Below are 24,189 nucleotides of genomic sequence, written 5' to 3'. Positions count from 1 at the left end.
CTGTAAACACAGATTTCATTCCTGCATTACCTGCATCGTTATTGTGCGTCACCGGTTAAAGCCTTGTCCTCTGTGTTGTGTCACCTTTTTATCGGTGTCCCCTGCTTTTCTTTAGTGTGTGTGAGTAACGACGTGCCCAATTAGAATCACCCTTGCTGATGATTCTCCTGCACATCTCGTTTGCACAGTTCATTTGTGAATGAACCCTTTCTAAAGAAATAACCCTGCGGTGTTGCTTGTCTGAGTGATTTGCTGTGATGTTTTTGTCTGATGTGATGCTCCCTCACCTGGTTACCTCCTCAAACACCAGGGCTCGTTACTGAGCTCACATTACCTGACTCCTCTTGTGTGACTGTGTCCCCTGATTTAGGAGGACCACAAAGTGCATTGTTATAAAGGTCACAGAACTTAAAGTAATATGGACACTGACTAGAGGAATTAAAAATAGGCTGGAAAAAATTAACAGTGACTTAATTTATGAATTATTTGGGTTGAGATTCCCAGTTTTCCAGCACGACAGAGTTTAGTTTGACTGATTAGAAGTCCGAACATGATGGACCCGAACTTGTGCAGATGTTTCTGATTTGTGTTGTGATTAAAAAGTGATATCCAGAATCTCCTCTTTATAATATTTACTGTGCCTGAAAAATTAAACAAGAATGTTGAACCTGCCTTTATCCGAGAGATTTATTGTGGAAAATTAGATAGACTGTTCCTCAGATAAACATAACATTTCAGAAAAGAAGAAACAATTGTCAGTGTCCATGGTTTTTCACTTCCTTGTTACTGTCCAATTAAATATTCATTAGTAACTTAATGAACATGTGCAAAGTTCTTCTGCTCCTCCTTCCTGGATAATCGACTGTGCAGCAGACAGATCTGATCCTTACCTTTTCCTCCTTCTCTCTTTTTCAGGCCACCCCTCTTGATAAGGAGAGGCAGGTTCTCGGACGAGGATGCCACCCGGATGTGAAACCGCTGCCGCTGCAGATGATGCCAACTGTGAATTCAGTAACAACAACAACAAAAACACTACGGGCGGAGCCCCCCAGTTGCCTCCCTGGCCTGCCCACGGCCCCTCCCTCTCTGACCCCTGACACTTGCTCTGACCCCTCCCCAGACCCCAGACTCCCATCCGACTCTGATGACATCTCCATCAGCTCAGCCAGCACCGCCTGCTCCCCCAGCTCGCCCTTCTAGAGAGCAGGCGAAGGGGAGTAGGGGGAGGAAGAGGAGGAAGGTGTGCAAAGGAGGAGGCGGCGAGGGAAAATCCTCATCCAGCTCCTCCCTCTGCATGTGGAGGAGGAGGAGGACGAGGTGTCAACCCCTTTCTCCCAGTATCTCTGAAAAAAAGAAATAAAAATATCAACAGAGAACTTCACACTTCCCTGAATCCAACTTTCCGAACCTGGAGGAAAGATGGACCAAGGGGTGGATAAGAAGACGTTAGAGAGGTTGGGAGAAAGATTCAAGAGGCAACAAGAAACAGGGATCGAGAGGAAGAGGGAAAAGCCAGAGTGAGGTGAAAGGCTTTTGTTGATTTCTTTTTAACATTTTCTCATCTGAGCACATGTTGTAGAGCTCAAGGAGCAAGAAAGGGCTTTACCCTTCAGTGATGATCCGGGCTCGACATGGAAACTTCCTCAAGGCGGAACAGCTCTACAAGGCAATATGAGAATATGGACCAATGTTCATGTTTTATTGAACCTTATTTATTCATACTTTAATTCACAGCATTTTTTGATATGTATTTCTCTTTTTCATAGAAAAAAAAACAATGTTTTTATTGACTTCTCCTTAGAGCTTGGTGGATTTAAAATAATGGCAAAGTGCTTAGAAGTAGAGTGCAGAAACGTTTAAGTAGGTGACAGCAGACGTGATGAAAACACAATGTTGGAAAGCGAGCTAAAACACGTTGGGGAAGGATTTTATGGTTTTTTTCAGTTGCAAAATGTGTTTTAAAAATGGCTTTGATGAAAAAAAAAAAAGATGAAATTGTGCTGTGACGCTGTGCTCAACACAGTTTCGGCGCTGCCTTCCCCCGTAACGTTGGATCGCAGTCATACAGTTTACATTTTACACAGACTGCTATTCTAAGACGACAATGGTGCATTTGACTGCTCCTTCTGGTTTTGTTACTTGCTCGGTTCACGACATCTTGATACACAAAACTCAGCAGCATCCTGGTGCTTGTGTAGCAAACTCGACATCTGAACCCATTTGTCCTCAAGCCACACATTTTCACAGTGATCATCACGCTAATTCTTTTTATATTTTATGAACACTAGACACATGTTTCATCAACATGTTCAAGCTATGGTTGGTGCAGCTCAAATATATGGTTACACAGACACGTTTTCAGATGGAGAAGGCGCACAGTTAACAGTTCACAAGAGGTGCCTATTTGCACATTTGCACTGCAGTCTAGGTGCAGTGAGACATGATCGAGAGAATGACAGTATGGATGCCAGAGAACCAGCAGTACAGCGAAAAAGGGTGGAGGAGAATTTATTTCAGCTCTGTACAACCTCATTCATGGCTTCATTTCTTCAGATGAAAGCATGACAGACATACAGTAGCCTATTCTTATAAAAGAAACAGTTTAGTGATGAAGTATTGTTTATATGTTGTGTAAATAACAATTTTATTTATTTTGATAGTTCACAATACAGTATATTTCTTTACTAGTAGTCAGTCTATGAGAATTGTACAATAATAATACAAAAAAATACAACAAAATCAGTCATACATGCGTATCAGTCAGTCAGCGAAGAAAAAAATAATAAACTAGAGGAGATCATCAGGTTGATGTGAAGCGTTAAGCATGGGTGAGTTGGATGGATCGGTAGTGGATATGAAGAAGAGATCATCAACTTTGCCTCCTACTGGGAATGATGTCACTTCTTTTCTTCAGAAAAGCAGCCAGTAATATAGTTTCCCTTAAACTGATGTGAGATAAGAGATGAGAAGACAGATGAGTGAGAGAAATACACAGAAATGTTAGGTTTTTTTGTTTGTTTGTTTTTTGCAGATGATCTCCTTGCAGTTGTCACACCAGTCAGACTCTCTGTATTTATTCTCATCATTGCACATATGCGGTAATGTGCTGCCACATTGACCAGATCAGTATGAACTTGTGCTCTCCAGCGCACGGACACGTGGTTTACCAAAGTGCTCTCACAGCTGACCCACTGTATTACAGTCCATTGCAATACCAATACCTGTACCTCTGTTCAACAATGGTCTATGACTATAGTAATAATTAAAATATGTTTAAAATCAAATTGTTTGAGTCTTTTGTTTTGTGTTTAGCTCCTGTTTATAGGACTTTTGTTTCATTACCGGTCTGTACCAAATACACAACTCAGTCCTTGGCTTAACTTTTTATCCATACAGACGTCAGTTTTGTTTTCTATGAAATAATTGCACTTATTCCACACAGGCCCTCTGCTTATTATTAACTTTTGAATGCTTGGTGGTACTTGGCTCTGTTATGGATCCTGTCTGGATTTGAGTAGAAAGTGTGCAGAGAGGTTATTTGAAAACCTTCTGCGAACATAAATTGTAAATTAAAGATGAATGTATTGAAAGTATGAATTTAAATTCATACTGGCTGCGGGAGCAAGGCCAGAACATCCAAGTAATATGCTTCCTAGCATACCCCTCTTCCATCAAGCCTTTTCAAGAAAGGTGTCTATTTTAGTCTATTTTTACACATAGTAGAACTCTAATGTGTCCATGTGACAGGAATATTGTGAACATAAGCATCCACTATGATTAGGAAAGGGTAAATATATAAGTAGGATTGTAGGGGCATTGCCCTTTCAGCAGGCAACAGTGTTATAGTAAACATCTCACAAGTTGGTCGTAGTTGCCCGTAACTGGCGTGCATATGTTATTTTGACCACTAGGTGTCGCTTTAACACATAAACCTAAAGCAGAGAAGAAGAAGAAGATTTTCATGTTTCCTGACCGGTGACAGGCTAAACCAATAGAAGTAAAAACTATGACATTTGCTTCTGAAATACTGGAATATTTATGACCTTTTATTTAGAAATTAATTTAACGTCTAATACTGGAAAAATGGACCAGTAAATGTAAGCGAGTAGCTGTTTTAGCTAACCAACGTGGGGCTACTAGCTAGGTCGCTGTAGCGTCGTTTGTTTGTTTGCTGCTATCATGAGCGAAGAAGACGCTTCCTTATCATCAAGTAAGGACAAAGACTCCACTCTTCTGCTTACTAAAGACGGACATAGGTACTATGTAAATAAAAGCGGAGTTGTGGACAGTAGAAATGTGATAACGCCGCACGAACCGGAGAACAACGCCTCCTACGACATGGACGATCCGGACGAAGAGAGCGACGTTCTGGACGCCTCAGATCCCAGAGACGGCGCAGCTAGCCCGGAGGAGCTCAACGACGAAGAGACCTCCGAGGGCGACAACGCCCCCAAACAGTGTACCTACGATGGGTGCACGGAGACAACGACGCAGGTGGCCAAGCAGAGAAAGCCATGGATGTGCAAAAAACACCGCAACAAAATGTACAAAGACAAGTACAAGAAGAAGAAGAATGATAAGGCCATGTCCAGTGGGAAACTTGATGTAAGTTAAATACTCTCAGTGCTAGAAGCATTTACCATGATGTGGAGGTCTGATTTCCACACTTTAGAGCCAAGCCACAAACAAAACCTGCACATTTAATTGCGTTTTTCTGTCTGTAGGAAAACTCTGAAGAACGTCCTGTGTCTGTGAACAAACAGCGTCTAGGTGCCATGGGGGACCGTCCAGCCAGACCTTCTCTGATAGAGCAGGTCCTCAACCAGAAAAGACTGGTAAGACTGGTTGATTGTTCCATGACGAACATGCAGACAAATGACAAGCATATTATTCTGTGGCACCCGGCTTTAAGGGTTAAATGGACATGAAATGTGATATATTTGCATGAAATCGCATATTTGCTGCAGATTTATTGGCTGCACATCCACAATATGACTCTCCTGTGCCACCACATCCCTAAGGTGTTTACTGGATTGAGATCTGGTGACTGTGGAGGTCATTTGAGTGCAGGGAACTCACTTTCATGTTTGGGAAACCAGTTTGAAATAATTTGAGCTTTGTGACATAGCTTTTTGTCCTGCTGAAAGCAGTGATGAGAAGATGGGTACACTGTGGTCATACAGGAATGGACGTAGTCAGCAGTAATACTCAGGTATGCTGTGGCATTTAAACAATGTTCATTTGGTACTAAGGGAAACAAAGTGTGACAAGAATATATCGTCCTCATCATTATAGCATCGCCAACAGCCTGAAACATTGATAGAAAATTTGATGAATCTATGCTTTCCTGTTGTTTACCTAGATTCTGAACCAACCACTCGAATGTCCAATTTTGATGAGCCATACTGACTGTAGTCTTAGTTTCCTTTTCTTTGCTAACAGCAGCAGCATTGGTGTGGTCTTCTGTTGCTGTTGCCCAGCTGCTTCAAGGTTTGACATGTTGTGTTTTCAGAATAGTTTGGTTCTAGCAAATGGTTGTTTATTTCAGCTCAACACAGTCCAGCCATTATACTCTGACTTCTGGCATCAACAAGGCATCTTCACCCAGAGAACTGTTGCTCACGGGGTATTTTGTCTGTTTTTGGACCATTCACTGTAAACCTTGGAGGTGGTTGTGTGGGAAAATCCCAGTAGAGCAACAGAATCTGAAATGGAGCAGCCAGACTGGCACCAACAACTACTCTAATGCTTAGCCTGAATTTCAGAAGGTTTTCACCATGTCTGCCTTAATGCTCGAGTTGAGCTGCCGTTTGCTTTTTAATGCAGTTGAACAGGGCCACCTAATGATGTGGCCAGTGAGTGTAAGTGTCCTTATTCTTAGTTTCACATATTTTGTTTTCTCAAAGGAGAACCTTTAACGTCTCCTTTTTTTTTTTACTTTACAGTTTTTTGGTTTTGGGTTACACTGATGTATTTTCTTCCAATGATCCCAGAATTAGGAAAGTTTCTTTCAGCTGGACTAAAAAAACAAAAAAGAAAACTTACATAAAAAACAGGCATACACGCAAACCCAAATACTGTAATATTTTAAAAGCCAACAATGTTCCAAGTTCATAGAACTCGAAGATTCCCGGGAATCATGGGAAAACACCTATTGGTAACATTAAAGCATCCAGTTCATAGAACAGTTATGACACATATTTTATTAGTGAAAGCAGAGTAATGTTGATTGTCTTGTACTGCAGCTTTGTAGTGAAATATCTTATGTTTTCCAATGTATTTGTCTTGCAGTCGCTTCTCAGGAGTCCAGAGGTGATCAGCTTCCTGCAGCAACAGCAGCAGCTTCTAGCTACACAGAGCCGTAGCCAGTCACAACAGCAGTTCCAGAGCTGCTGACGGTGGGTGGCGGGCGTTAGTTTTTGTGATGCATAAAGCGCACTAAAGAAATACACTGGCATCTGATGCGTAAATGAATCGTAAGCGTACACTGAAAGCATGGATTTCTTCCGTCATGCTGTGAGAGAATAAAAGGACATTTTGAAGTTGTGCTGAGAATGGAAGACTAAACTGATTCAACTCCCAGAGAGTGAAGATTTCTTCAAATCACATACTGACCATGTATTTAAACCAGGACTGGTGCTGTTTTTGGTACATTTTGTCCTAAATTTAAGCCAATATTCGTTTTCACTTTTTGTTCATTTTAAAAACATTGTCCTGTTTTGTTTTGTTTAGTTGTTGAAACTCCAGTTCAGACTGTTTTCTCTGGAAGAATTGCGCCTTATAGGAAATGTTGTGATTTGGTGCAGTATTAATAAAATAAAATGAGTTATAAATCCTTAGTGTGTGTGTGAGATTTAACTTGAAATGCTATTGTTGTGACAATCATTTGTGTGGTGCATGTCGTTTCCTGCAGGTTGACGACTTGGTTTTGACAAGACTTTGTCTATTCTCCCTGAACTGTTGCACAAACCTTAAGTGATAACTGAATACAGAGAAGGAGGGATATACTTTACAAATGAAACTCTGTTACTGCATTATCCCTCTGTGTTTAAGTTGTAGTGTTTGTCCCTGATGAGTATATGACAATAAAAAAAGATGCAATATGAGTTTTGTTTTTTTTTTTTAATGAGAAAAACAAAAACAAAAAACAAACAACAACAAAAAAAAAAACACCAGAAATTCAAACCTTGGAAAACTGGAATCACAGAAAAAACTTAATGTAAAAAGTAAAAAGCAACCAGAACATGAAGTCAAACATTGGTTGACACAAATACAGTACATACCACGCCAATAACACTTTGGACGTATAACAGTTTAAGTACCTACAAATATATCCCACTTTTCCTGTGCAGTTAAAGCATCCCAGAGGAAACGGAAGAGGCTAACTGCGTTATACTGAAATTAGGAACGCTTAGTGTAAATTCAGCTAAATAAAATTCATCTTCACGTCTGCTTTAGCCGTGTGACAAAGGTGTAACGCATCTTTGTAACTTTGCATGAGATGTCAAATGTAGGACAGAAAAATGTACAGAATCTGTGACTACCTGTCAGGAATGAGAGCGCGCGCGCGCGCGCACACACACACACGCAAGGTGTGTGTCTGTGTTCATGTTACGACACTGAAGAAATTGGGTTGTGTGGGGAACCCATCTGTGTAAGGACTTTATCCAGCCACTGCAGCGGCCCATGCAGATGCACTTCAATCCAGCAGGGGGTGCTGGTCACATCTTGACGGTGGTATTCAGCTCCCCAGCCCTAAAGGAAAAGATGCAACAACTGGTCAGCTGGTAATATTGGCTCTTCAGTTAACTATAAAATATTTAATGCAAAGAAAACAAGTAATCCCACCTTGTGTATGGGAGGATCTGACATGACTGGCAGCACTAAGCATGGGAATTTTAAGTTACCCTGAGAAACTGAGCGTATATCCAACCCTTCTCATTTGATTTTGACTGAGCATGAATAAAAGCATTCGTATGCACTACAGAAGTTAATTTCACGGTTTCCAACCTGTACCGACCTCCGTTTCTATGCATCTAAACAAACAAAACTGAGAATTGCCATAATGGGCGCAAAAATTGCTATCAAATAATCAGCATCCTCTTTCATAAGAAAGCTCAGTCAGTACCTTTACGAAGCTCATGCGGATGGTGCACATCTTGGTGAGCTCATAGACGACCTCGAAGCCGTGGTTAACGGACTGGGTGAGAAGCTGAGCAAACAGCTGGTTGTTAAAGATCTTGAGGCTGCAGCCACTGGGAATCTTGCACACGGTGGTGGTGTGGAAGCCGTGCTGGAAATTACAGTTGCGACTCTGGACAAAGATGCTGCTGTCACTCAGACACTCTGCATACACTTCGCCGCCCACGTAGTACAGGTGCAAACCTGGAATTAAAGGGAGATGATTAAAAAAACAACAACAACTAAATACTAAAGTTGCTGAATGTTTGGTGCTTTAAATGTGGTGGAAATGCAATATTTACAATTTAGCATAGCAGATCTAAAGAGTATAAAAAAAGCTACAAGAAAGACATAATTAATGAGCTAACCACAATATTTCATTACTTCACTGAAAATTAACTGATATTGATGGATTTTTCTCATATTCCCTTGAAAGAAAAACCACAGAGGCTTTTATGTCCGCAAACAAGGAAACGCTGAGTGGTGTTGGTACTGTTTGTGAACTGGGGACCAACTATCCTCAAGCCTTTGTCCCATCTCTGTCATTTAAAACCACACACATCCTCACACTGCACAGTTTATTGGAAGCCACTAAAATGCTTGATGTCGATCCAACAAAGGCAGGCTTTGTAAACACTGAGCATGAGGGGAAAAAAAAAAATCAAACATTATTTGGCCCAAAGGATTTATTGCAAAATGACAAGCCGAGTTTAAAGCATGACAATGTTTTACAAAGACTAGCACATGCACACCAAAGGCAGTGATGAAACCAATAGTGAGCAGATTAACTTTTTAAACAACCTTCCTTTAAAAGCTCTTGCTCTCACCAAATGCAAAAAACCCCAAAAAAACCCCCACCCCCAAAAGCCATCCAGCCTACCTTTGCCTATGTGCCTGCGCGTGTGCTCGATGGTTGAGTTGCGGTTGACATTGGAAAGTAGGCCGAGGCAGAAGCGGTTCTTGTTGTTGGACGGGTCTGTGAAGCCGTCCACCAGGACGCTGCGTGATGAGGCATGGAAAGTCTCCCCCACCCGGTTGTTGAGCTCATAGTAAGCTATGGAGCACCAGTACTCTGGTTCCTCGTAGCAAACGGGCCTTAAATCTGAACAGGAACAACAAATGCTCGAGAGGTGGGTGTTAGGGATAAAACATTTTATCCTATTTATCCATTTTAAATTTTAAACCCAATGCAAATTCATATGAATCCAACCTGATAAAACTAAAGCAAGTTTTGCATCGATTTTATGTATTCTAACACAGACTGTATATAAAAGATGGATGCAGCTTCCAGCTCTGAAAAGTAAAGCAAAGTCTATTAAACTTATATTCTTTCTGATGGCTGGTATTCCTCAGCTTATTTAGACTGTGAGCTCAGTAAACTCTCCTGATGAGTTCATGGTCTCCATCACTGGTTTTAAGTCTTGAGGAATACAGCACGATTGTCATTTTGTAATTGATGTTCCTCGTTATAGTCACAAGGAGACCAGCGCATTGCGATTGACAAGTTGCTACCATACTATTTGAACTTCACTTTCTCAGTCAGTCATCACATCCACTTTCAAATCATGCACCTTGAGGTTTTACAGCAGGACAGGTGGGTGATGTCACAGTGGCTAACACCATCTTCCACATAGAGTCTGCTGTTCCTAACACCTGTATATCTTTGTGTTGTGAAAGGATACCTCTGTGCGGAGCAGAAAATGTGAGTTTAGGGGTCTCCATGGAGTTGCTTGGCTTCACGTCCTCTTGGGGATTTGTCTCCATCATGCTGTACGGAGGTGGTGGAGTCTCAGCTGGAAAACCGTGTTTTGAATGACAGAAGAGAATAAATTATGTACTGTTGTGTGAAGATTCAAAGTGAAGGTATTAGCTTGCATACTGTGATTCTTACCTGTGATATGATATGGACTACCAGGTTCTGCAGAGCTGTTGGGGGAGTTGGGGTAACTCTGCGAGCTGGGAGACTGGGCGAGGGACAATGGAGGGGAGGAGGAGGAGAAGGAGGAGCAGGGAAGGGCAGGGAAGGAGTCTGGGTAGATGGCGTTCTGGGGCATCAGCGGCTCGTTGTGAAGGGAGGCGTTCCTAAACTTTGCCAGTAAACTATGTTGAGGGTTGAACTCGCTGTGGCGTGGAACAAGGACTGGTGGCAGCACTTGGGGGAGGGGGGCAAAAAAGGGTGGGGGTGAGAGCCAGATGGAGCTTTAAAAGATCATATTACGGCAAGTGCTTTAGGCTTGGGAACACTATTTGATCAGGCGCCCTTTCTCTAAGGCTAAAATTCAATAAAGGCCATATTTTTACAGCAAATTTAAAGTACCTGGCGTCTCCACCCGTCTGTAGTGGTAGGGGTTCACGCAGATGTCCTTCTGCTTGGAGCCGAAGGCGAACTCGCAGCACTCGAGGGCTTTCAGCTCATGGTGGGACTGCAAGTCAGGCCAGCGCCACACCCTGCAGTAGATAACATGGGGCAGACCCTTCCTGTGGGACACCTGCAACCTCCCGTCCAGCGACCGAGGAATGGTCACACACTTACCTGGAGGATTCACATTAAATAGCTCTTTTTAAAAACAGAACTCTACCAAATTAAATGTGCTGTGTGCACATTAACATTAAATGTTTTTGTACCACTGACCGTTTTACTGAAATACTAAAGCATTATGAGAAACTCTGTTTTCATTTTATTTATTGTATATTTAATTTACATTTTTAAATTCTTCTGGATATTTTTAACCATGTTAAAAAAAGAAAGAACCAACATTGCATGTATGTGTGCATGTTGCAACTAATGTGGCTTTTATTTGAACTGTGAAGCACTTTGTAAATCTACTTTTTGAAAAGTGCTATACACATGTAAAATAATTGGAAATAATTTATTATATAATATATATTATGTATGAACTCTGATTTATAGTTGATAAAATTTATACCTTGTGATCTCATCAATGAAGTGCTGCCCAAGTAAAACCCTTAGTCATTTCCTTTGATTCCCCACACAGGTAAAAGCACCCCCCCCCCCCCCGCTTGTGTTGTCTTTCCCATCTTGTAAACGTCATCCTGTCTAAATAATCTTCATGTTTATTTTGACCTCTACAATTAGAACCGCTAGACTAAACTTCTATATTGGACACTGTGATACTCACTAGGCTGCCCGGGGCAGCTGAGCGCTCTCTCCAGCTCTTCCATTGCCCCCTTTTTCTTTTTCAGTTTCTTCACTAGAGAGTCTACAGCCTTTTCCGCCCACTTCTCCTCCTCGTCCCCTTGTTTCCAGCCGAGCAGGCGCTTCACTGCCGGGCTGGTGAAGGAGAATAAGGATGTAATGGAGGTAGAGGAGTTCATTATGAGATGGATAAATGGGTGGCAAGACGAGCTGATGGGTCCTGTTAAAGGGATAAAAGTTCCCTTGTGGATAACAGTGAAGATGCAAATAATGAGCAGCCAGAAGAGGAAACAGAAGAGGTGAGGATGAAAGACGTGGCGTGATGAGTCTGTGTAAACAGGCGCCGTTTTTTCTTTTCTGTATTCCACTGTTACTTCCGAGCAGCTCTAGTAGAGGTGCTGGACTCCTGCCAGTGCAGCGCAAACCCCCTAAATCCCCTCTCTGTGTTGGGATCCGGCAGCTCTGGAGTCGAAGCCTCCAGCGGGGAAGGTTATTCTTTACACAGCCAGAAATCCAGGTCAAGTTTCAATCATCTGGCAGGAGAAGCAAGAGATTGTATTAACAGATAATTCAGCCAAAAAACAAAAAGAAAAGAAAAAAAGTTTGGAGGTTAGGAAGAAAAAAAAAAGAAAAGAGACCTCGGGTTTTATTGGAAAAGCAGAATTAAGACAGAGTCACTAAGGTGATAAGCTGGTGATGAGATGAGAACAGCCAGAGAAAACACCTCATAACCAAAAACTACTCATATTTAATGAAGTGGGCATCGAAGGTGGATTTCCATGATAAGGACGGCCGTATCAGCAGGGCGCTGTTACAGAAAGCACGCCCGCATGAAAGTGATCTCCCCACATGCTGAACAGCAGTGTTATTATTCTCTATGGAGAAAATGAAACACTTCACAAAACTGCTGCAGAAAGCGCGGGCCAAGATGGCCAAGCTCATTTCTAGATTCACCAACAATGAGGAATGTCCTTTCTGGCCTCTGTTTCTATGATCATGCCACTGACGCCCAGGAGCCATACTGTCTGGCCAGAACACATCACAGGGCAGGAGGGGGAGAGGGAGGGCGACAGACAGAGAGCTCTCTCCCTCTGTTAGCCTCTCTGTCCATCTAAATCTACTGAACAGTATATATTATTATATGAATGCCAAGAATAAGGTGCAGACAAAAAAAGTATCAGATTAAAGTTCTATTATTTAGGTAGGGTTCGTGGGTTCGGCAGCATCTTTCTACTCAAAGAAATTCCTAGATATTCATAAAAATAAACACGTAATTTTATTAGTCTCCTGTTTGTGAGTCTTTCTGCAGCATCATGCCCAACCTTTTGGGTAAAACGCATAGTTTTACATCTTGTACTATCAGCTCTTTGCACATCGTCCTTGCATGTCAGAACACTTTTCCACATGTTTGTGCGCATCTGATGCCGAAAGGGGAAAAAATATGAATCTATTGGCAGACAGAGTTTATAAAAGTGAACTGGAAGCTCAGCTTTCCCCCTTTCCTGTAAAAGAAACAGAACCACTTTAGACTTTCTTCCGAATTTCTGTTCTTTTTTTTTTTGTCAAACTAAACACAGGTGATGAGTTATGCGGATCTGTATGTTCACTCTTTTTGCCCTCATGTGCTCATGGCCAGCGCCGGTTTCCCGCAGACAGACACACAGACAGCTGGGGTTTACAATGACAGCAAAAAGCGCACAGGGCTCAATGCGGCATCAGTCCACCGCTGCTGCTGCTTTTATGAAGCCTGGCGTCACTCAGTCTGCAGGCTCAGATAGGCTAATTACCTAATGCTTTATCACCAGGACACCCCTTCCCAAAAAAGTAAACACGCCAGCTTCCTTTTTACTACAACTCAACTGCGAGTCATTCTGCAGCTACAAAATCCAGGCTCGGACCTAACCTCCACACCTTCACTGCAAATATGCGATTAGGAGCAATGACATTGAAGTCGCTCGGCTCATTCTTGTGTGATGAAGGCATGCTACTACAGAGAAAACACGTGTAGGAGCAAAGAAAACTGCAGTTATTATTTTTAAATACATCTTGAATACTTAATTCAGCTCAGCTTTGCAACTTTATACTGAACTCAGCATGTAGATGACAACTCTGAACAAATGAAACCCCCCTTAAAGTTTACCGACAGTGCAAGAGGGTAACATTTAATTTTGATACTATTTCTCTCTTAACAGGAATTCAAATTCGCGTGACATAAAAAACAAATATACATTTAAAATATTTAAAGGAAAAACGAGCCAGTTAGTTTAATTTCTCACCTCTGTAACAAGTGCAGTGCAGACAGCCGTGTGAGTGTGCGAGGCTTTCCTGTTTGTAGTAAGTCAGGCCAGCACACTGAGGCTGCGAAGGTGTGTGCGATTGAGTCTGTGAGCATGTGTAGAAGGGTCAACTTAGCCTCAATAACACTTTGCGCCCTGCTGGTGATTTCTAAATAAAAGCATCGCCAACTCAATTTGTAGATGCCAGTTTATAAACGAATATAGCCAAAGGCTCCATTTGACAAAAGCCAGATTTAAAAAAATGAGAGAAAAAGTTTCTATATGTTTATACATTTTTGTCTATCTTCAATCAATATTTGAAAATTCTACTTTTAAAAGTGAAGTACAAAACTACTTTTGTCCGCTGTGGAAGAGAGACAGACATAATTAATAACTAATGATTAAATGCAGAGTGGTGCGGTAAGCACCAAGAAAGTGGAAAAGGTGAGTGAAAAAAACACAAACACTTGGCATTACAAGTCATTAACTTTAATAAAATAACATCATTATTTTTTATTTAAATCTTCTAAGTGAAATTATTATCAGTAATTTCTACAGGTAAGTGTTAGAAAGGAGGTTGTAAAGTAAGTCTACATGAAAATAAATAAATAAAAAACATTAAAAAAAATGTTTTGTTTGCTTTTATAATCTTGTAGAGGACATCGCACATAGTGTGAACTTCCGCGTTTATTATGAAGGCTCAGTCTTAGTTATTTCCGGCGTTGTTCGTTGCGGTCGCTTTGACGCAGGTTTGTGAAGCTCGGAGGCTCCACTCCTCCAGCAGCCCCAGCCGAGCGCCACACAGCCTCGGCGGCGTCAGCCTGGCTGGAACCGCAGCGCCTGCATGCTAGATCCCTCCGCCTCACCCCCCCCTCTCCTGGAACTTTCTCAGGATTTCAGATTTAGCGCTCGCGGCAGCACGCACGAGCGTTTGTGTTCGAGCACCTGAGCTCCCAATCACCTAATCACGATATAAAGGAAAAGAAAAATAGAGAAATAAAAATCCCCAAATCACACCTGTTCTAGTATTGCTGAAGATTTCACTGACTTTACCTGATAAAACTCTAATAATTATTGTACTTAAAGTGTTTATCAGCGAGTTTTTGTTACACCCATCTCTCTGCCTGTGAGGGTCTGTTTGCTGTCATCTTCTTCCTTTACAGCAACGAGCACCTGTTGGGCGCAGGCCAGGCTATTGGTGCAATGTACCGAGTATAAGACTAAATCTGCTTCTATATATTAACTCTTAAGTTATATATAAAGTCCAGCTCGGGGAGGATCAAATCTGCTATCATATCCAACCACCTCACACTGTTACTTGCCTGTGGCCGCGCGCACGTGCACGCACATGCTGCACCTGTAGGCTTAAAAAAGAAAAGATCAAGTAAAACATCTTCCCGTTTAGTACTCAGTCTTTATGCATGATTCCACACATGCGGTGAAATCATCTTTATTTATATATATAGTTTTTCCTCGTCTTAAAAATCCAGGTTTGTTTTTTTATCCATTGTTGGGAGCGCTGAGGTCTTTCTCATTGCGGATGGATACGATCCTTTATTGGGAGTGCCGTGACTGGTCCAGTTAATGACGCAAGCCCGGCTGGCGACAGTGAGTCTACAAGTTTGACATTTTCAGAGTTTACAGCAACTGCTGCGGGATGTAACAACACTCCCAACGCGAAGTGAAACTACTTTGAATATCTCATAAAAAAACATTTTTTTTTCATCTTAACCACCAGGTAAACCATCAGGACACACCACTAAATTCAATTGGCCGGTGTGCGCCTAAAAAGGTGGGGGACTAAGAGTCCAAGGTTTGGTTCGGGGACCGCCAAAGAAGCCGCGGGAAGGTTTCAGAGCAGGACCGAGAGCAGTGGGCTGTGCAACCTGTTTGATCACCGTTTTAGATGCGAGCACAACAGCCTGGAAGGGTTTTAATCGCCCATTAGAAACACAGGGCCTATTTTGTGGAGCATTACATTTGGTTTCTTGAAATTAAATTAAATTTCATTTCATATCATGGAGCTAATTGGTGCCAATCGAATGCTTTTGTAAATCTTTAAATAGGGCACCCTAATTTTCTGCAGTGCCAAATCTGGAGGCAGGAAACTAGAAATGTGCAGCTTGCGATTCCCCACTTCTGTGTCTGGTAGGGCAGACACAGCCAGACGAGCGGGGCACAAACAGGATGCGCTCCCTGGGGCTCCGGGAGGCCCTCAGAGACATCTGCATGAGCGCGAAGCACAGACCTCAGGCTTGCATAAGAAAACAGCACTATTAAAGTTCATTTACTCAGACCACAAAAACGCTTGCTGGACTCCTTCCAAGATGTCCACACTGGGCCTGGGAGACAAACAAAAGGATGAATATTGAGATAAATACCGCAGTCCAGGGTTTCCTACTTTCTTTCATGTTGAGGAAAGGCCAGATCACACTGCCTACTGTGCTGAACATTTCCTAGAGCTGACCCCAGATAACTTAATCAGTTAAACATGATTTATACCAAATTAAACGTTTAGTGGAGTTAGAGCCTGCAGACATCTAGTAATAATATTTCAAAGGTACGTTCCTGACCCTGGTACTCTGTGTAAGAAGCCTGAAAGGTGCCTCACTGCATGTTTGGGAACATCAGTCACAATTAGTCAAGTTTTAAGACCCATTAAAGATCCTCGGCCCTACAACAAGAAACTCCTTTAGCTTCAGTATTAACAAAGACATGTCATGTCTTTACCAAACACTGTAGCTGCAGTAAGCATTGTTACAAACACAGCAGAGTAGTTTAAGTTTCTATGTATTGTATGAAACCATGTCATCACTTATGGTTCTTTAATCTCTACGTCAGAGGTGTCAAACACGAGGTCTGGGGGCCAGAATCGGTCTGGCTAAGAACTCAATTTGGGCCACTGCTCGAATTTGGGAAATATAAAATGTGAAGGAGGGCATTGATTTTGGATTTGAATTCATAGGTTTCATAGCATTTCCTGCTGATAAAGAGCTGGACCATTGCAATTAGACTTCTTTTTATACTAAATGGGGCTAACTGTGTAGTTAAACATCTTTACACTGACAGAAAGGGCAGTTTCGTTGCTACGGCCAAAGATCAAAGTGGGCTGTATGTGGCCGACCGTGTAAAATGAGTTTGTTTACTGCACATTTCTATCAATTTCTTTCTCTTTCTGCTCAGGATAAATCCTGCCTGTCACTCGGTATCAGCTGGAATAGGCTTCAGCCCAACTGCAACTAAGGTGAGAAAAGCAGTTAAAGGATTGGATTAATGGATGTTTTTCCTCCCATTCACCAATCTGATTACATACTGTAAAGCATGTTGTTTTCATACCATCAGTCATTCGTTGATTCTATTTGACAGCAGTGCAAATTGGGAAAAAAAAACAAAAAACAAAGAAAATCAGCAAATTCTGACAACTCAAAATCAATCAAATGCTCATATTTTTTTGAATTAACAACAGTTGTCAGTTACATTTCTGTAGCTCAACCTATTGTTGCAGCTTTGGTTACTAACAATTATCGAGTCATAAATCACTGACTTTTTTATTATTCTTGTTCATGTCATTAAGCCCATCAACCCTACAAAATAAAATTAGTCCTCCACATAACACCACTAAAAGTCCTTCTCGCGGCTGACTGGGCACAACATGATGTAACTTAGTTCAAGGACAAGCCACAGAGATGTTCTGTAACCCATGGCAACAGATTTTTTTTTTTTTTTAACATAAGCCATAACAAACAGTAATCAAATAAAAATAAAGGCAGGATCCAGGAGGAAACCACAACTGTGTCATTACTTCACATCCAGTGATGCCTGGAAAGGAGAAGTATTGATACACCGTGCTTTGCTTCTGATTACAGTGAATGATGGACACAGCTGTAACGCTTCCCCCCCCAAACCACCCAAAGGCTCGGTGGCCGTATCATAGGCCGTCTCTATGATACAAGGGCTCGTCTGATTGGCTAATCAGTCTTATGCGACGACTGCAGTTTCCAGGCTCCGGTGATGTAGCGCAGGCGAATGAAAACCAGGTCTCGTCCCATCTGCAGCCAGCTCCAAAATGGTACCAGCTTGGACCCTGTTAGAACAAACCCAGAGGCGCTTCAGCTTCAAGTCGTGCTTTCATAAGACAAATACTGGAAATATGCCTGTGTAGATCAACTTCTACAAATGCCTACAATTTTCAATTATTACAAAAGGTCTAAAAATAAATGCAATCAACCACAAACAGACTTCCAAACACACCCTACAGAGATATTTATAGCCCTCCAGATAGGTGGCATGGTGGGAAGAGACATATTTCATAGAGAGAGAAAAAAAAGTCGTACCTTCTATTTCAGTCCAGTTGACTGCCACCTCAGCTATGGGGATTTTAAAACACTGGGCGATATACAGGAGCTCCACATCAAAAGCCCTGTGAGAAGAAAGTGGATTTAAAGTTCCTGTTTTACTGCAGGTTAAAACCTAAAACCTCACTGTAACTCCATCACCTGTGCTAGGTATAAATCCTCAGGACTTCTTAGTTATTTAGTATTAATTAAGACTGTTTAAATTTCACCAAAAATTCACTTCTTGGAGTTTTCACCAGTTAATTATCAGAAAACAGATGAAACATCCTTGTGACTAGTGTTTGTTTCTGTTACTTTGTATCGTGGACAGTTTGCTGCTCACCTAACGGCCACTCAGGAGGGCTCTTAGCAAGATGTCTGAACCACCTTAACTGTCTGTTTTTGATTTGAAGGAGAAGCAGATATATTCAGAATCTATTTTAAATTTCTAATGGAGAGCCCAGCAAGCTCATTTCTTTCACTTGTATCTGCACTCTCCTTCTTTTTGGTCTCTACCCACAGCTCATGGCTCTGGGTGAGGGTAGAAACGTGGATTGACCAGTAAATCAACAATTTCACTTTCACACTCAGTGCTCTCTTCACCACTGCAGATCCATCTGTGAATATCCCAATCCACTCTTCCCCCACCCGTGAACAAAAAACACAGGATACTTAAACTCCTTCACTTGGGGCAGCAGCTCATCCATGTCCCCGAGTCAGCGGCGCCACACCATTTTATGCCTGAGAATTGTGGACTCAGACTGCTTAAAGTCCTAATTCACTTTAAGCGTGTGTAAAGTTTATCTGGTTGCAATTTGTAACATGACATAAATGTGGGTCTCAGCCCTGAAAATTCCTCATGACATAGATTTGCCATCCTACAGTTCATCTGGGGTTGAGATGACACTAAGAGTACACCAACTGTAATTCCCTGAGGCATGGATTTTGCACATATAATGTCCACAGCTCCACCGAGACCTTGTACTGCTCATGTGAACGTCAAAGCTCTGTGTAAAGTCTTCTCCAGCACATTCCAAAGAATCTCAGCGAGGTTAAGGTCTGGACTCTGAGGTGACCAATCCTGCTCCCTCAACCACTCTTTGACTCATGAATCCCGGCACTGTCATCTTGGAATACTGTGTGTTGATTTAATTGATGTAACTTTCTGGGTTTAGACCCGACCAACTGAAGCAATTGCAGACATAACAATAATCTTGTACGGTAGGCATCACTCCATCTGCCTCTCCTCTCAACCTGATGTAGTCATCAGGTTGAGACGACTCATCCACATGACCACATGACCTTTTTCCATTGCTCCAGAGTCCAATCTTTATGCTCCATAGCAAATTAAAGCCATTTTCTCAGATTAGCCTCACTGATAAGTGGTTTTCTTAAGGCTATGCAGCTGTTCAGTTCCAGCCCCCTGAGTCCCTTTTTGCAGTGTTCATTGTGCACTTTGCACAATTAAACATAGCCCTGACTTCTACTGCTTTCATAAAATGGCTTTATTTTTTATTTTATATATATATATATATATATATATATATATATATATATATATATATATATATATATATATATATATATATATATATATATATATATATATATATATATATTTTTTTTTTTTTTTTTTTTTTTTCTCTTTGCGGCTGAAGTTCAATTTCTTTGAATTTCTGAATAAAAGGACCTGAACAATCACACCACTGCGTTTGGCAACAAGCACGTTCGCAGCTCAAAAAGCGCACTTTACTGAATAAACAATGATGTGGAACAAGTGAAGTAACACTATTTTAGCTCAGACACACAGCTAGACGTCGCTCTGGGTCCGGCTCTCTGAAATTATTTCTCTGCCTTCTCAGATGTGGCCTCAAAACTTAATTTGACTTTTTCACAATGCGCTCAGTGTGTAATGGCCTTTAGACAAAATTTTCCAGGAATCCCTTTGCTAAACATATGACACATTGGTTAAGATTTGTAAATTTCTGCTTTTAATATAGTCGAGGTGAATGCACATTAGAGCTAATACTTTAAGCTAAGACATCATCATGTGCCAACAGTGGAGGCTGTTTCCTTACCATCGCTCTACATGGAGAGAGGAGAAGGTCTTGAGTGCAGCCTCACGTGTGAAAAGCTTGAAGCCACACTGAGTGTCCTTGATCCCCTTCACGCAAAAGAACCACACCAGGAAGTGGAAGCCATACATAAGGAACGTCCGAAACAAAGACCGCTGCAAAGACACCAAAGTGTGGTTATTTACTGCTCTGAAATTTGTTTTCGAACACATTATTTTTTTTAAGCAGAATAAAATAAAACCCTGTTACCTGAGCTACAGAGTCTTTCTCTAGGTGAGCTCTGGATCCACATGAAATTGCCATGTTCTCCTAGATGTGAGAGCAGCACATGAGGCGTTAGGCTTGGCCACATTTTAACCACTTTTACACACTTACATATCGAATAAGTGAGACTGAATTTAAAACAGAACAGAACACCATCACACCGGTTTGGGGTTGAGGTCATTGAGTCCAGCCTCCACTTTCTCAATGTCAGAAAACTTTGTGGCTCCATCAGCATCTGCCATCAGAATGACTTTCCCTCTGGAGCTCAGAGTTCCCTTTAAAAGAGATAAAAACAAAACAAAAAAACCAAAGTCAGCTCCAAACTGCTGCTTCAGGGTTCCCATTTGGACACACACTGTAATCTCACATCTACAATCTCACCATCCGCACAGCTCCTCCTTTCCCTCTGTTCTTCACCAGCGTCAGGACGCGCACTTTATCAGCACTGTACTTCGTAGTGTACCGCAAAGCAACCTGCCAGGACAACACAACAGTGTCCACTCATGAAACCGATCTATACTGGCTGAAAATGTTTAGCTGAGCAAAACGGAGTTGTGCTAAAATAGAAGGCCTGGTTAAATTTGCCCCAAAAAAGATTTAAAATTATTACCTCTGTGGTTTTGTCTTTGCTGCCATCATCCACCACGATGACCTCATAGGTAAAAGAGGGGTTTTGTTTCTGCAGTCAGAAACAAAAACAGACAAAAAAACAAAAACAGGAGAGACTTGTTTCACAACAGCCACTTTACCCAGATCATTGTTGCCACCTACTGGTAAGTCTGAGAATAACATATCCAGCAATATATGTTTTTTTTTTTTTTTTAAATAATGAACGTTATCCATCATCAGTGCAGACAAAAAGGCACTAACATCAGTTATTCAAGAAACCTAAATACACAAGGTTGCGGAAAAAAAGGAACCAGTGACCAAAAAATGTAAACAAAATATAAAAAAACTAAACAAAAAACAAACTTGAATTGTATCTCTGATAAGATACAACTAATTTAAGGGCTTTCCTGTCATTAAAATTTTTAAACCATCTGTTTATACATAGTTTAGCCTTAAAGTATGTACATTTATTTATTAATAAATGTTCTTAATAAAAACACAGTCCTGATAACAGCCTTTTTTTGTTTGCTCTTTGTGTGTCAGATTTTGATTATAAATAAATATCCCAAATGTAATTACAGTTACTGTTAAATGTGGTAATTGGATATCTGGTGATACATGTCGTTGTATATGCTTTTAAATGTGCTGCTTTTTACTGTAAATATAATTAAGCTTTAATTCAGGCTCTGCACTTACCTGCCTGTTTTCCAAGTACTCCATAGCTTCATCCATCATCACAGGTACTGAAGGGACACACAGTAACACACATATAATAGCAAGTACAACCTACTGCAGGTGCACAGTGACATGACGACTGACTGCACCAACCTGGATGGATTGCACTACTAACGCCTAAGTGAAAACTGTGACTATTTACAGTGTGTGTCTAATGTGGGCATTCATAATGACTGACTGAGCAGAAAAGCAGACTTTACTCACATCGGAGCTCCTCGTTGTAGGCCGGGACCACCACAGAGAGCTCCCTGGAATGGGGATCATGCAGACTGGGGAAGAGCCGCTTCTCTCCGGTGGCGGTGAGAAAGTATTTCTCCTTCTCATGGCGTGTCAGGTCCACCATCCCTGCGGTTAAGTGTGCTATTACGAGCAACTGAAAAGTGAGAAATATGAGAATTGCATTTGATTTACAATTGAATCTTTCTTGTGATGCATTTTGGCCAAACATCTCCAAACCACATAAGTCTTGTGGTTTGTTTAGATCCAAGACTGAAAACCTACGCTTCGCTCCCATGTTGGTTTTAGAGAGAAGACCTTATAAGACTTTCTAGACTCATGATAACATATGGTACATATTTGCTCGCATGCTTTTAGATATAGACCAGTTTCTAAAGTTTTACATTTTAGGATATAATAAAAAAATAATCTCGTCCTTAGCAGATCTTAAAATTGAGTAAATACAACCTCAGATGAACTACAAAATATGACATAGGAATGCAGAGAGTAATTAGCAGCCAGGTGCCTGCTATTAACTAATGATTAGCAAGTTTGAGCACCTCTATAAAAAAAAAGAAGAAGGACGTTTTCGGTCTGTGTTACCCCATCCCAGGGGTGGAGTAACACAATGCCAAGGAGGAAAGAGATCAACTGTGTCTGTCATCATCAGCTTGCTTCTCTGTGCTAGAGAAGCAATTGGTGGTTTTATATATGCTTTCTATAGTCAATAGGACTAAAGCTCTGAATAAATACCAATCAATACATGACTTATTTACAACCAAAAGATCCGGTATCAGCCAATGTCTAGTTTTTCTGAATTAAATGTCCGTTTCATGCTCAGATATTTTTTCTGCATGACACTTGACCCCTCTGTTGCTTTAGAACAGAATGAAAAGGAAGTATCATAAAACTGAGGTACATGAACAGGCCTGTAAAAGTCTACAATGGCCCGAGTCAAACACAATGCTCAAGGATAACTTGGAAAAAGTACAAAAGGAAAGATACCCACGCTATCACTGTAACTGTATTTGGGCAACTTCTCCCAAAACAACTTAGCTACAGCATCTCTCATCCAAAGCACTGATTACTCACCACGACGAAAACTACAGCTGCCAGTGCGACGAGGGCTTGAACTATTTCACAGAGGAAATCCATTTTCCATCAGGTTACCTACCCTACACCCACTGACAGACAGACCACCTGCAGGGGCTAGCTCAGAAACTAGCTGGCTTTCTCCTTTCTTTTGCTTTTTGACACACAGCCTGTGCTCTAACTTCCTGGTGTGTCCAAATATATGTACCAAATTACGGGCTTACGATATTATTCAGAAGGTTAAAATGTTAAAAATGAGTCCTTATGTTTCCATTGCTGTGAGGACACTTCACCTAACTCCACTTCCAATCACAACTGAACACAACGACGATACGGAAGTAGTGACTGTTTTTCTCCCACATCATCATATTGGAGGAGGAGAACAACGAGCGGCACAGTACCGCTCGGCGCTGGGGCACACTGCCTCATAGCGGACAGGGGTGGAAATGGTGGCAAGGACTCTCTTTAACATGTACGGTACACAAAGAGAAAAGGGAGGTATAATGCTAGGAAGAATATGATTATTTGTCAAAGCAATAAAGACTTTTCTTCTAGTCCGCAACATTTTGTTGTAACATTTATGGAAAACAGGGCGATCGTGGCTCAAGAGTTGGGAGTTCGCCTTGTAATCGGAAGGTTGCCGGTTCGAGCCCCAGCTTGGACAGTCTCGGTCATTGTGTCCTTGGGCAAGACACTTCACCCGTTGCCTACTGGTGGTGGTCAGAGGGCCCGGTGGCGCCAGTGTCCGGCAGCCTCGCCTCTGTCAGTGCGCCCAGGGCAGCTGTGGCTACAATGTAGCTGCCATCACCTGTGTGTGTGAATGTGTGTGTGAATGGGTGAAAAGGAGTTTGCATGTTCTCCCCGTGTTTGCGTGGGTTCTCTCCGGGTACTCCGGCTTCCTCCCACCGTCCAAAGACATGCAGCTTGTGGGGATAGGTTAATTGGATAATCCAAATTGCCACTAGGTGTGAATGTGCGAGTTAATGTGAGTGTGAATGGTTGTCTGTCCCTGTGTGTTGGCCCTGCGACAGACTGGCGACCTGTCCAGGGTGTACCCTGCCTCTCGCCCTATGACAGCTGGGATAGGCTCCAGCGCCCCCCGCGACCCTGAAAAGGAGAAGCGGAAGCGAATGGATGGATGGATGGATTTATGGAAAACAACAACCTGCATCCCAGCAAACAGTCCCCCAATTCCCTAAAGGTCATATTTTGGACAAAAATGATTTTGTAAAACCTATCGGAAATGTTTC

The 24,189-nt window shown here is 41.7% G+C and overlaps 4 protein-coding genes across 6 annotated transcripts in view; 2 read left to right on the top strand and 2 right to left on the bottom strand.

Annotated features, from left to right (window-relative positions):
* The window catches only part of dclk1a (doublecortin-like kinase 1a), a 47,614-nt gene extending 43,436 nt beyond the window's left edge, over window positions 1-4,178 (top strand). For 2 of the 3 annotated variants that reach the window (XM_080867486.1, XM_080867487.1), the window contains exon 16: window positions 916-4,178. In XM_080867486.1, coding sequence (XP_080723612.1) covers window positions 916-1,200 — 285 coding nt within the window. In that variant the 3' untranslated portion in view covers window positions 1,201-4,178. The remainder of the gene's footprint in view (window positions 1-915) is intronic. The other variant, XM_080867488.1, reaches the window with a different exon arrangement.
* Window positions 3,949-6,839, top strand: rfxap (regulatory factor X-associated protein). Its single transcript, XM_080867493.1, has 3 exons — window positions 3,949-4,605; window positions 4,725-4,835; window positions 6,292-6,839. Exons 1-3 carry the CDS (start codon window positions 4,180-4,182, stop codon window positions 6,394-6,396), a joined length of 642 nt encoding a protein of 213 aa, XP_080723619.1. The 5' UTR covers window positions 3,949-4,179; the 3' UTR covers window positions 6,397-6,839.
* A 312-nt stretch (window positions 6,840-7,151) lies between these two features.
* smad9 (SMAD family member 9) lies at window positions 7,152-13,725 on the bottom strand. The gene is made up of 8 exons (XM_080867489.1): window positions 13,615-13,725; window positions 11,322-11,871; window positions 10,499-10,714; window positions 10,073-10,333; window positions 9,864-9,974; window positions 9,062-9,283; window positions 8,129-8,385; window positions 7,152-7,755 (listed from the first exon to the last, which is right to left on the bottom strand). The coding sequence occupies exons 2-8, from the start codon at window positions 11,515-11,517 to the stop codon at window positions 7,612-7,614; spliced, it is 1,407 nt and encodes a 468-aa protein (XP_080723615.1). The 5' UTR covers window positions 11,518-11,871; window positions 13,615-13,725; the 3' UTR covers window positions 7,152-7,611.
* A 2,662-nt stretch (window positions 13,726-16,387) lies between these two features.
* On the bottom strand, window positions 16,388-23,282 carry alg5 (ALG5 dolichyl-phosphate beta-glucosyltransferase). Its single transcript, XM_080867490.1, has 10 exons — window positions 22,940-23,282; window positions 21,836-22,004; window positions 21,593-21,639; window positions 20,898-20,966; window positions 20,669-20,761; window positions 20,449-20,562; window positions 20,273-20,332; window positions 20,027-20,178; window positions 17,949-18,034; window positions 16,388-17,698 (listed from the first exon to the last, which is right to left on the bottom strand). The coding sequence occupies exons 1-10, from the start codon at window positions 23,000-23,002 to the stop codon at window positions 17,583-17,585; spliced, it is 969 nt and encodes a 322-aa protein (XP_080723616.1). The 5' UTR covers window positions 23,003-23,282; the 3' UTR covers window positions 16,388-17,582.
* Between the last annotated feature and the right edge of the window lie 907 nt (window positions 23,283-24,189).

The sequence above is a fragment of the Rhamphochromis sp. 'chilingali' genome (genome assembly GCF_963969265.1).
Source record: "Rhamphochromis sp. 'chilingali' genome assembly, chromosome: 19".
NCBI classification, from domain to species: domain Eukaryota; kingdom Metazoa; phylum Chordata; class Actinopteri; order Cichliformes; family Cichlidae; genus Rhamphochromis; species Rhamphochromis sp. 'chilingali'.
Note: the sequence above shows the minus strand (reverse complement) of the source record. Positions and strands in the feature narration are given on the sequence as shown.

Bases quoted from the DNA above. Each gene is read 5' to 3' on its own strand.
- rfxap (XM_080867493.1), top strand. From the start codon at position 4,180: ATGAGCGAAGAAGACGCTTCCTTATCATCAAGTAAGGACAAAGACTCC. The intron at 4,606-4,724 runs GTAAGTTAAATA...TTCTGTCTGTAG, and splicing joins TGTCCAGTGGGAAACTTGAT to GAAAACTCTGAAGAACGTCC. The intron at 4,836-6,291 runs GTAAGACTGGTT...TTTGTCTTGCAG, and splicing joins TCCTCAACCAGAAAAGACTG to TCGCTTCTCAGGAGTCCAGA.
- smad9 (XM_080867489.1), bottom strand. From the start codon at position 11,517: ATGAACTCCTCTACCTCCATTACATCCTTATTCTCCTTCACCAGCCCG. The intron at 10,334-10,498 runs GTACTTTAAATT...CCCTCCCCCAAG, and splicing joins CAGACGGGTGGAGACGCCAG to TGCTGCCACCAGTCCTTGTT. The intron at 8,386-9,061 runs GTAGGCTGGATG...CTTTAATTCCAG, and splicing joins GCGCAGGCACATAGGCAAAG to GTTTGCACCTGTACTACGTG.
- alg5 (XM_080867490.1), bottom strand. From the start codon at position 23,002: ATGGATTTCCTCTGTGAAATAGTTCAAGCCCTCGTCGCACTGGCAGCT. The intron at 22,005-22,939 runs GTGAGTAATCAG...CTCACTTTTCAG, and splicing joins CAGCTGTAGTTTTCGTCGTG to TTGCTCGTAATAGCACACTT. The intron at 21,640-21,835 runs GTGAGTAAAGTC...GTGTCCCTTCAG, and splicing joins CTACAACGAGGAGCTCCGAT to TACCTGTGATGATGGATGAA.